The sequence below is a fragment of the Talpa europaea genome (assembly GCF_964194135.1).
Source record: "Talpa europaea genome assembly, chromosome: 15".
NCBI lineage: Eukaryota > Metazoa > Chordata > Mammalia > Eulipotyphla > Talpidae > Talpa > Talpa europaea.
Window position 1 is genome coordinate 52,060,778 of NC_140083.1, and position 12,588 is coordinate 52,073,365.

Sequence of the window (12,588 nt, forward strand, 5' to 3'; positions counted from 1 at the left end):
ATTTCTGAATGGTGTTTCCTAAGCCTTAAAGCTAATGCAGCAAATGGCCCGCCTAAGCTATCTTAGAATTGTACTCACGAGCTGAATTGCCTTGATTTAATTTTTTATAGAAAGTTGGCAAAAACAGCAATCTGCAAGCATTGTGAAAACAACCTCCTCCTCCACATTTCCAGGCTGCGGGAGCACAAAGCCACGCCACCTGCCGCCCTGTGGCATCACCACGTGTCACTTCGCTGGCTCAGAATCCTCATCAGAAGCATTCAGCCTTCTGACTGTTCTGTGAAAGCCATGGAGGCTTATCATTCGAATTTAAATCCCTCACTGAAAGTGCCAGGGACTGAACAGTGGGTCCTGATCTCCAATTCACATGTCTAAGCCCTAACCCCAAGGTGACTGCATTTGGAGATAAGGCTTTTGGAAGTAATTAAGGTTAAACGAGGTCACATGGGTGGAGTCCTAATCTGGCAGGACTGGTGTCCCTTTAAGGAGAGGGGGAGAGGGCAATCTCTCCTGTCTACACACATGTCAAGGAAATTCCAGGGGAGCACACCCTGCCACTGGGAATCTGAAGCTGGGAAAAGAGCCCTCACCAGAACAGGACCCTGCTGCCACAAACTAAGAATGAAATAGAAATGCATTTTAGTTACTGCCATTCATGTAGGTACACGCATATGAAATTTAAAATCCAGGGTGATGGATGGAGTGTGTTGCCTCACTCTCCTGCATCTGACAGTCACTCCTGCCAAGTTTTATCTCAATCTACTAAGACCTGAGGCAGCATTCAAACCACCTGAAAGAGGCTTTTATATAGTTTATGCTATAAATACTCTTTCCAACATCCATTTTTAAAAAGAGGTTCACCTTGTGTTTATGAACATGTTATAATAAACCTAGCCTTGAATATTCATAGTGAGTAATAACTAGAAGGTTAAAATATAATATGAGGAGCTCTCGTCCAGCTCTGGATTCCAATGGGCTCTTTGGATCAATATTTCTCTAGTTTTCCAGGATCTAGGACCTAAAAATGAACTCTGTTTCAGAGTGAAATGATATCTAATAACTCCAAAGAGGAAATGTAAATGGCCAACAATCATATGAAAAAATGCTCACCATCCCTCATACTCAGGGAATGCAAATCAAAACCACAATGAGATGCCACCTTACACCAGTAAGAACGGCACATATTAAAAAAAAAAAAAAAAAAAAACACTAGTAGCAACAAATGTTGGCGAGGATGTGGTGAAAAAGGAACTCTCCTACATGGCTGGTGGGAGTGCAAACTAGTCCAGCCACTATGGAAAGCTGTGTGGAGTTTCCTCAGTCTGCTAAAAATGGAGCTACCATATGACCCAGAAATTCCACTCTTGGGGATCTATCCAAAGGACACAAAAACATTAATTCAAAAGGATACTTGCACCCCTAGGTTAATTGCAGCACTATTTATAATAGTTAAGATTTGGAAACAACCCAAATGCCCCAAAATAGATGACTGGATCAAAAAGATGTGGTACATATACCAATGGACTACTATTCAGCAAAAGAAAAAGATAATCTAATGCCATTTGCAGCAACATGGATGAAGCTAGAAGGGCTTATGCTCAGTAAAATAAATCAAAAGGAAAAAGAAAAATACAGATGGTTTCATTTATAGGAGGAATATAGGGGAACAAAATAAGGGATCCGGGAAAAATAACAATCTGAAAAAAACTACAAAACTAAACAAAAATAATCAGACAACTATAAATCAGAGACCTGGGCAAGGAAGGGGAGGGAAAAGGTGGGAGGAGCACAAAGGATTAAGGGTGCATATGGGTGAATTGGTGGTGGAAATTTTACAGGGACTACACCTGATGTGAAATATATACAAATAAAGAAATTATAAAAAATTATTTAAAAAAGAAATTATATCTAATCAAAGTGTACTATCCATTGCCCATTGCTACATTTTCTGCATGTCCCGCAGCAGCATAGAAACTGAACTCCCCACACTGTCCATGTGCATCCTTGAATGTTGATGTGACCCCTGCAGAGTGCAATATAAGCAAGGGGCTCCAGATAAAGAACACCCTTAACAGAAATGTCATGGACAAGACTATCGACAAGAAAAAATTTGGACGGCATCCACTTCCTCAAACCAAACTGAAAATGGACATCACATTGGCAAACTATGAAACTGTCAGGCCAGGGACCTCCCTGGCGCAAGGGGTTAAGATGCAGTGCCATGAAGCAATCTGCAGCTGCTGCAACATGAGTTAGATCCCCAGATAGGGAGGTGACCCACATGGCGCAGCAGACCTCTCCTGACTCTCCTGCTGCTCCCCTCAGCAGTGTATTTCAGTAGATCTGCCTGCTCTGCTCCCCACTCTGTATCTGGTGAATCCTCTCACTCCCCCACCCTGCACCTCTAGTCTACACACCAGCCCTTGTATGCATAAATAAATAAATCTTTGGGGGAAAAAAAAAAAGAAACTGTCAGGCTGTTAGGGCAACCTATGCCACCGCTTCCTTTGTAGTCCGTAAGGTTGGTGATACTAACACTCAGCATTTGACCATCTCAGTCCCAGTTTGTCCTAAATGATTCTAACTGGGGGAATGCAAAATAAATCAAAATGACCTCTTTTTAAAAAAATTCTTCAGTCATTTTCTGACATGAAATAGAACATCCCAGTAGTACTCTCCAATATTGCTGGAACCCAAGAATCCAATTGGAATAATTACACATTCCATATGATTACCTCAGAGTTATTTTAAGGGTTATCAATAAACTTAGATCTGTTGGTATTGGGAAATACAACTATATGTCATTCCTTAAACCATATTTTAAAATGAATATCCACAAGCTCAAACAGCAATTCTGTTTATTGGCAACAGATTTATTGTGTGCCCCAGGGACATACATGCTGAATGGGAATAAATAGTTCTTTTTACCTGATTATATCCAATTTTGAAACATTAGTATTTCTATCATTAAAAAAGAAAATCAGAATGATAGTTGCCATCTCAAGTTTCCAGAATTAACTTTTGGAGTTGAAAATATTCATACTACAGGATGGAAAAATATCACAACCCATCCCATCTCCTCCTTGTTGTAGAAAAGAAAGAGGATTCAAGGATAACATCCTCATTATATAAGCACTCCCTTGGCCTCTGCGTAGTTGGCTTTGTAGAAACCAGGTAGGAGAAGTAAAAAACATTTCTTCCAATGAATTTCTGTATCTAATTATTTGTTCTCTCTTAACCTTCCTAGTTCTCTATTTGGTATTCCTAAAATTCTTTCAGGAAACAAGTCATCAAATTCTTGAATTTTTTTTATGTACACACACTTATTAAAATTAATCTTTCACCAAAGTAATTAAATTACACTCCATTTTTATACTCGCTATGAGAATTTCAGGCACCTATAAGATAATTTTCCTACCATTATTTATTATATATACTCAGTGGAGATCAAGTTAGGCCATGTAATTATCACTTGTCAGTTCCTAACGATCCTGTGACAGTTGCTATAATAGAAATTATTTCCCAGTGGTACCAGAAGTGCAACATTAGATTTAGGAAGCATATTAAATTCCAATATGAAAAACAATATATTACTGTGCAACACAGTCCTAAAAATGTAACTCCAGATTAAATTTCTCAAATGTCAATAAGACCTATATAGTTCTTGACTGACTTTAGAGCGTACCCAAAACCCCAATGCCCACCTTTCCTCTCTTCTGGCTTCTCTTCACATCCCTGATCAAATCACTTAGACAAATCAACATGTCTTAGTTTCCCTACTTATAAATTATGGATAACAATAATATTGGTTCCTTACTTGAGATCATCTATCTAATTGTGAATGTCAGGGTATATTTTACTTAAGATCAATAACCACCCAATATTCCCTTTCATTAAGTCAAGATTAAAAATAGATTTTTAAATCTGAATGACCTGCTTTTTCAATTCCTTAGAGTAAGTTAACATGTGATAACTTGTGTTATTGAAAATCTTGACAGGACTCTTAATCATTACAGAGTCATAGTTTTGTGAATGACATTAAAAGAAGGCAATATTCTTCCCATCCTTTTAAGCTCTCTCCTTAAATTGTCTAATGTGATTACAGTGGTATCTATCTCAGGGTTTTTATTCCAGCTGGGTGGGGTAAAAGAAGAACGGAGAGAGTGTAGAGAGCGAAAGACACAATAATGCAAAGAAAGTCCCACTTCTCATGGGAATATTCCCTGTAAGGGCCAAGAGGCTAGCAGGTACTATGCATCCCCATTGGGCATGAGAAACAAGAGTTTGTTCTTAAATTGACTTCAGAGTAGAGATGCCAAAGCAAATAAATCACTGTAAGTGAAATACTTTGAAAGGTAAATGGGCTTTAAAGATATCTGTACAGGTTAAATTTCATAATCAGAATATTCATTACTGTCAGATGTGATAAGGGCACATGTGCATCAGGACAGCTGGACATCCCCTCCCCGCAGAGACTCGCTGCCGTCCGTCAACCTAGCACAGCTAACGTGTGGCGGACACCCCCAGCAAATGTTACTGAATGAAGAAACATAAACTAGAGTTCAAACATGTGATGTCTGGCCTAACCAAAAATTGTATTCATTTGAACAAGAAGTAGAAGTCCCCAAAGTTCTTAGATTCCTTCAACCCATACATAATTGCCATTGATAATAATTCTGGAATGATAAGCAAACTTGAATACCTATGTGATCCACTCACTTAAGCCATTAAAAGAATGAAATACAGAATGACCTGCTATTTCCTAGGAATCCGTGTCCCCACCAAGCTCAAAGACCCTGGCTCACTTTGTATATCACTGAGGCAAGACTTACCAATTTCAAGCCACTTATAAAAAATTTGAGAGAAGAATGGCAATTTGAGAGGTTACATATTCTCCATAGCGGCTCCATTTTATTTATCCCTTTACAGGAATCTTTTGTATCTGCAATAAAAAGACTTCATCTCTCTGATGGAGGGTGAGGGATAGGTAATATTTAGGAATAGGTAAGAAAAAACCTCTTTGTTTTCCTAAAATTCCACTGGACATAAATCTCTTCTCACAAATCACCAAGGGCCAGTCTATAATCAGAAGTTCACTGATTATTCACCAAGTCATCCAGACATTAGCCATGAAAAAGAAGTCACCTAAACGGATTTACCATATACCCAGATTCTGTTATGGGAATGACAATTCTCAAGTCCCAAGGTAATGGGGTAGTAACGTTACCAAATGAAGTAAGGACCCTCTGGTGAGAGGCAACAGAATAAAGAGGAATAGAAGAGTGAAGCATTTAAACTGCAGCTGAGTGGGTGCATCTGTCCTAAATTCCGGAATCCATCCACTGGGCCTCAGCCCCAGAGAGTGACCTGTGCAATGCAGGTGCAGCCGGTCTCCTGAGCAGGGCAGACACTGCGGCTTCCCTGGAGGGTACACTAGACCAGATTTACCCCAAACCTTGGGGAAATGACCCTGAGGAGGATCCCATTCTCCAAGATAACTGAGAAAGCAGAACTCAGCCAGCTCTGGACTAATCCAATACCACTAAGACTGCTAAACAGTAACTTGGCTGAAACAAGAGAAAAGAGAGATGGCCCAACTGAGAGTCCCTTCAATGGGACTGGGACCTGGTGCGAGCCCAAACCACTACTGTGCAGCACTATCAGCGCCCAAGCGGAGGGCCTTAGGTCAGTCTCTTGCTTCAACCCACTTTGGACTGAACAGCCCCCAGGCTGCCCCTCCACCACCCTTCCCCCATTTTCCCAGTAGAAACCATCTCTGCCATCCTCTGCCTCCGGAACCAGCCAACACTGTTTGGGGGTTGGGGGCAGAGGACTTAGCTGCTTACTGAGCGCCATGCATGAACTCCCAGAATTTCAGAATGTTTCCAGCAGGTGGAGGAAGCGGCTGTTCCCTCCCTTGCAACTGAGGGTCTCCTGACCCACCTCTTGCTGGGCTCCTACTCCCAGCACAGCCATGTGGCGTGGAGGGTGCGGGGCGCGGAGTTGCCTGAGAAGAAGCTACTCTAGCGCCTTGGCCACCCCTCCAGCACCTGCAGGCAGTCCAGATGAGCGGGAAGTCCAGGACCCCATGAAGCCAACTGTCTTGGAGAGGTGACGCCGGAGGCCCCTTGGGAGCAGCAGGCCCCGAGTGCTCCCCATGGGTCCCCATCCCTGGGCTTTCCTAGAAAGCCACGTCGAGGGTGAGCAGGAGAAGCTCCTCAAGAGGGGCAACCCCCCTGACCCACTGCACAGCCCGGGGAAGGGGAGGGCGGTAGGTGTAGGCTGGGCCCCACGCCAGGATCGGCGGGTCTGTGGTGGAGAGGCTCCTCTTCAAGCACAACTACAGCTGCCTGAGCACAGTGGCCTTTGAGGGGCGCAGGTGGCCCCTGGTCTCCAGGGCTTCTGATAAGTCTCTCCTGAGAGGCACTAGGGAGAGTTTCTATCACCCTGGAGCCCTCCTCCAAGCCGTTGACCAAGTGGAAACAATAAAGCTGTTTGCAGGCAAACAAACAAACAAAAATCCCCAAAACCAGAAACAGGTGGGGGGAGGGGTGCGTGGAGGAAGAAAGGCCAACAATGGAATGCAAGCATGTGCCACTTCACAGTGTTGCATCTTCCCAGACCGAGTATGTGCTACATACAGTGAAGGTGCGCAGCAGGCCGGGCCAGCAAGACTTGGGTAATAACACACGCGATGTCACACACAACAACGCCTACCTGTACCCTTCTCAGAACGAGCCCCGACATTAAGCACTCCTGTCTATGGGGCCACTTCTGCTTTGAAGAGAGTCACTATCTCTGATTGCTTCATGAACTGCTATAAAAAGCTAAGGCATCCATGCTTACCATGAATTGGCACTGCTCTGAGTATTAAACCATTTAACAAGTGGCTAATTTTGAGGACAGCCCTCTGAGGTAGGAATTATCATCATTCTGATTTCATCAATGAAGAATGAAAGGTGAAAGAAATAACTTGCCCAGAGTCATAATAACTTGCCCAGCAAACAAATAATAGCTAAGCTGGTGCAGTATTCATGCATCCACACTCCACCAGCTTGCCTCTCTCTCTGGCCCTTCCCCTAAAGCTCTCAGGAGCCCCTCCCTGAGCAGCCACAGACCTGGGAGGAGGACACCTGTGGGGCTGCCCCCTAGGAGGACGGTGTGTCCTCACCTGCTCCTCAGAGAGCTTGGGGTGTCTCAGGAATCTCCACTAAGAGCTCTGTTGTACATCTATTCTCTTTGGAAAGATAACTTAAGGTTACAAATATCATTAGGGCTACCCACTATGAGCAAACTTCAAACAGACCCTCCCAGGATTATACCCTGGAAAGAAGGGAGGCCTGCCTGCCTAGAATGTTCTTTGTACCACACCCAGGGGAGCTTCCAGAGCCATGGGGAGCATGTGGTGTTCCTGATAGGAGCCCAGGAATTTCAGAGTGGCTCAGTTCAGAAAATATCAGTTTCATGATTTGTGTTCATGCCTTAAATATTAAGGCGATTTTTCTCTCAACTTTGGTTTTTTTGTTGTTGTTGTTTATTTGTTTTTTGTTCTGGGCTTTAAAGTTGAAATGAAGGCTAGATAGAAAACACATTTGCAAATGATAGTCAAAAACCACTGAATTGAAGAATTTCATTCTGTTTTTCTTTCAAGTTTCCCAGTCTTAAGGGGCAGAAATAGTATTTCCCTCTAAGAATCTTGACAGTCAGTGAAATAACAAAAATACTTGGTATATCTTAGTGACACGCTATTTTTAAAAGCACTTGATTTAGAAAACTCCAATCATGATAATTTCATGGGAATTCTTAGTACACATTAAAACTTTGAAATTGCTCTGCAAGAATTTGCGAGTTCAAATAGTCTTAATTAGAAAATACCTGCACTGATGCATATTTATCAGGTGTTTTTAACATCTGTCCTTGATACAAAATTATGTTGAGGGTTGTTTTATGAGTTACAATTCCTATGGTCAGTAATAGCAGTGATGATGAAATATGACACAGAAGGCAGAAGTGTCTATTCTAGTCTCCACTGACTCCCCACTTTCTAAATCTCTGGACCTTGAGGATGTAATTTAATTTCTCTGTTTCTTCACATCCGAAGAAAAATCACAAGTCCTACCTCATAGTGCTGTTTCATGGATCCAATGAAATAAGGCACCATGATTTCATAAGTTGGAGGCACTATAACGTAACATAACATTAAGATTATAAAGGAAATTGGGCAGCCTTCTGGCTGAATGAGTAAAAAGCTGCAGTCTGATGAAAAAAGACACCAACTTGGCCAATTTGCCAACCTCCTCAACTCATGACCCTGGATGAGTCTGGTCTCTGTTCTCTCATTTGAGAAATAGGAATGATAATAACTAACCCATAAGGATGATGAGGGATTAGCAGTAATATGCATAAGGCCTCTAGCAGGACAGGCACACAGTAGGTGCTCTATAAATGGTGACTGCTTCTCATTAAAGAATCCATTAAATGAAGCCAAGTATATTGTGTGTTTCAACACTCACTCTCCACAGCTGAGCAATGTTCCACTTAGGACATGCATTAGGAGAATTCCCAAATATACTTCCGCAGGGCCAACGCCCTGGGCCTAGCCCACTTTAGAAGCCAGTGGATTAAGGCTGTGCGTGCTGTGTTCCCTGGAGCACTACTTCATAAAACTCTAATGGAACCTCAGACCTAAAAAATAAAGTTACTACTATCCAAGGTGTCAGCTCCAAGTACAGACTTTTTCCTAACCTTGCTTTCACTACATAAACTGACTTCACTTTTTGCTACTTACTTAGGACAGGGGTAGGGCCCCAGGACTAGGGTAAGGAAAAAGCCAAAGGGGGTCTGCTGTTGTTATTGAGGTTGTTAGTGTGACCCACATGAGCCTCCTGAGAGTGGCTGCCCAGCTCCTGCAGGTGCGGGTCAGGCCCTTGGGAGGCCCTTGGGAGGCGTCCACCCAGCAGGAGAGGGGCACATCCTCCCACGCACGCCCAGCCTCGCCCCCTCCAGCCAAGTGTGGCAGGCACCGGTCGGTCACCCAGCAGAGCGAGTTAGGAGTGGAGCTTGGGAAAGGCACATGCAGTTGGGTTAGTCTTAACTCGACCATGCGGCTTTGCATTCCTGTTTGGCAAACGCGCTTAGGCAAAACAGACTTGATGCTTACAATGATCCCAGCCCAAAATGGAGTGTCTCTGACTAGCAGGGAGGAGCTGATGCTCGCCATGAGAAAGCCCACCACGGTCACGGCGATGCCCAGGGCCAGCTGCAGCAGGGCGAGCAGCAGGGGGAACCGGCAGCCGCAGCACTTCTGGGCCTCCTCCTCCCCGCACTCCTTGGGGGCACCTTTGCCCTTCTTCGGCCCCATGTCGTCGGGCCCGGCGTCCGCGGCAAGCCCCCCCTGTCTCTGCTGGCCGCGGCGCGGCTTGTCCTTGCCCATGGCCGCTGCGGGGCGGTGGGTGCGTGCGCTGCAAGCTGGGCCCGGAGGAGCGCTGGGCTGGGCGGGCTGAGCCTGCCCTGGTATTCGAATTACGGAGGCTGAACAAATATGGAAAACATTTGGAGCGACTCGCTGAGCCTCCAAAGGCCACAGGGAGCCTGCTGCTTAGGGGGAGTCGAGGGGGGTCGCTAACTGCCAACACGCCAGGACTCAGCGCCTGCAGGCCCACAGGCAAAGCTTCCCGGCTGCCCGCGGAGCCAGCTTGGGTCCCTCAGCCCCCGAAATCCTTTGCACTTTGAGACTGAGGGAGAGGAGAGGTGAGGGAGTGCCTGTGTGTTCTGTTTGCCTCACTCGGAAACCCAGGATTCTTTTGGTTTTGTTTTTGTTTTCTGAGAGGTGCAATGCAAGGTGATGAATGTTTAAATCATTTGAGTTTAATTAATAGGCAATTTAATCCAAAATAGTCATTGCTGGGCCCCAAGCTGTGAAGTCGTTTCCAGAAATTAAATTGTTCTTATTTTCCAAGCAAGGCTTAGGCTCTTCTCTTTAAGTTCTGCAACCCAGCTGACAAATAAGCATTTTCCCCATTGAGGTATTTGCTTTTGAAATAACTGTTTATAGAGATGCTGGGCTAATTGTGAACTCTCTTTGCATGGTGTATGTGTTATTAAGAGAGCTTTTAATCTTTCATGTGGGGGTCCCCAACCAGCCTAGACTAATCTCCATTACAGTGCCTGGTACAATTACTATACACTTTGGGTACGAATAGTTCAACTCATGAGTCCACGTGTGAGATAGTTTAAAAGTACCTACTGTGTGCAGATCATAAGGATGTTCAGGAATAGATTAGTCCTTGCCTAAAATCACAGAACAAATCAATAAAACCGATTATTCTTATTCCCAAATACATCCAACTCGGTAGCACTTACAGCAAATTTCAGTGAAACCACTAAGAAATGATCCTATCACTTTGGGAGTATTTATATCTACTTTGATGATGTGGTCATTTTCACATTCAGAACACTGTATTAAAAAATAAATGATTTAGCCCCAAATGCTAGGATAGGCAGAGCCTACTCATTTAAAGCAAGTCTAACACCCTGCCTGGCTTCCTCAGAATTACACAGCAGATATCAGTCACTCCCCTTGGAAACTGCCAAGTCCCTGCAAAGATACTTGAAGTTATGAAATACATTCTTTATTAATTAGTTAATTAATATATTCTTAATTTGATGAACTTCATTATTTTCCTTCTACTTCCCTTCTGGACAAATGCAGCAGCTTCAAATGTAGAATCCGCACATCCCAGGTGGCAGCTGGAAGCAGAAGCAGCAGCTTCCTCTCCCACAAGAAAATCAGAGTGGCTGGCGTCAGGTCAGGTCCGCTGTGAGGCCGCTCCATTAGGATTCCAGTGAGACAGATGGATAGAAGGTGTGTGTCACCACAGCACCCAGCCCACTGGGCCTGACTGAAAACAACCCAAATGACAACCAGAATAATTTTTGCTATTTCCAACTTATGTGTCCAACAAGAAATATATGAAAAAGAAGGTGTGTGTGTGTGTGTGTGTGTGTGTAACAATGTTTAAAAAAATGAACTCCTGCCATTTGCAACATGATGGACCAGAGGGGATGATGCTCAGTGAAATAACCCTGAAGGAGAAAGACAAACACCGGATGATTTCACTCACATGTGCGACAGAAAGAAACAAAGCAAAGGAACAGACAAACCCAAACAAACTCAAGAAATCTGACTGCAGAACTGAGGCTCCCAGAAGAGGGTGGGGGTTGAGAATAATATGGGGAGGGAGCCCCAGGGACTGTGGGGAGGGTTATGGGTGCCTTGTGGGTGTGGTGTCATAACACACATCTGAAGGATGCAACCCTATACCTAAGAATCATATATGGAGTTGTAAACCAAAGTTACCTCAATAAACATAAGAAGGAAAAGAAAATGAGAAAAAGGAAGGGAAGGGAAGAAAAGGAATTTGGTTTTTCATGAAAACATAGTAAGCATTTCATTTTTAGGAAACTAACTACACATAATTAATTATTTGTAACTACCAATTATTTGTAACTACCAACTGTAACACCAATTACTGGGTGTTTCTTCTGTAAAAGCACATGCTAGGAGGTGCTTTACATACTTCACTGTTACATCTTATAACCACATAAGAATTAGTTTCTACTTGAAAAAATCTGAATAAAAACAATGAATTTCAGAGTTATTGTTAAGTAACCAGACTATGAAACCATTTGCCTAGTTAGGGATGTGTGTGGGGGGACCCAAGTATGACCTCTTACGGATTATCTTTTTATTAATTACTTTCTACAGGTAAACAAGTGGGTGAACTGCTTAAATCAGGATTTTAAACAATGTGGTGATCATGGGTGGAATTTTTTTGAGGTAGCATTGGTTTATAACCCTGTATGATTTGGGGGTACAGAATCACACCTCTCACATATATGCTACCACACCTACCACCAAGTCACACACAGCCCTTCACCAGTCTCATGGATAGTATTTAATTATCTCAGACTTAGCTATTAGCCTCAAACCTAAGACTACCTGTGTACTTTACAAAACTACCTCAAATCACTACCGTAATATATGAGTCCATGGGACCATTATTTTATTACTGACTTATAACAAGATACAAAGTCTGCCTGCTGACCATACCACTGGGCGTCATTTAGTATGGAAGAGAATATCCCTACCCTTTTCTTCAAAGCTTTCCCCTAGATGTAAAATAGAATATATAGTTAAACAAAACAATGCAATATTCCTGTAAGTTTGTCATCTTAAGTTTCCCAGCTGTTGATGCTCACGGTTTGTCAAACAATCGTTAAATAAATGCTTGGAATACAGGCTGACTTTTAATTGTCTAACTGAGATAAGTTACACATGAAACTAGGCGCAGTGAACCGCAGCCCAAATCCATTGTAACCTGATTACAATGCCAACTTCAGTCTTCCGGGGCAGTGCACCTCCTAGTTCCCAGGTGCATGGCTGCATGTGGTTTGAGGGAGCCTGGTCTTTGGCAATACCACAAGATGAGAATATGGGGAAGGTATTTATTTTCTCTTAATAAGGGGAAGTAGCAAGATAGAAGGTGTGAGAAAAGCATCATGACGTTAGTGATTAAAATGGGATGG

The 12,588-nt window shown here is 43.3% G+C and overlaps 1 protein-coding gene across 1 annotated transcript in view; it reads right to left on the reverse strand.

The window, feature by feature from the left end:
- SSPN (sarcospan) overlaps nt 1-9,433 on the reverse strand; it is a gene marked incomplete at its 5' end in the record, with an annotated part of 34,701 nt that extends 25,268 nt beyond the window's left edge. The window contains one exon of the mRNA XM_084255114.1: nt 9,161-9,433. Within this exon, the coding sequence (XP_084111240.1) occupies nt 9,161-9,433 (273 nt within the window). The remainder of the gene's footprint in view (nt 1-9,160) is intronic.
- Between the last annotated feature and the right edge of the window lie 3,155 nt (nt 9,434-12,588).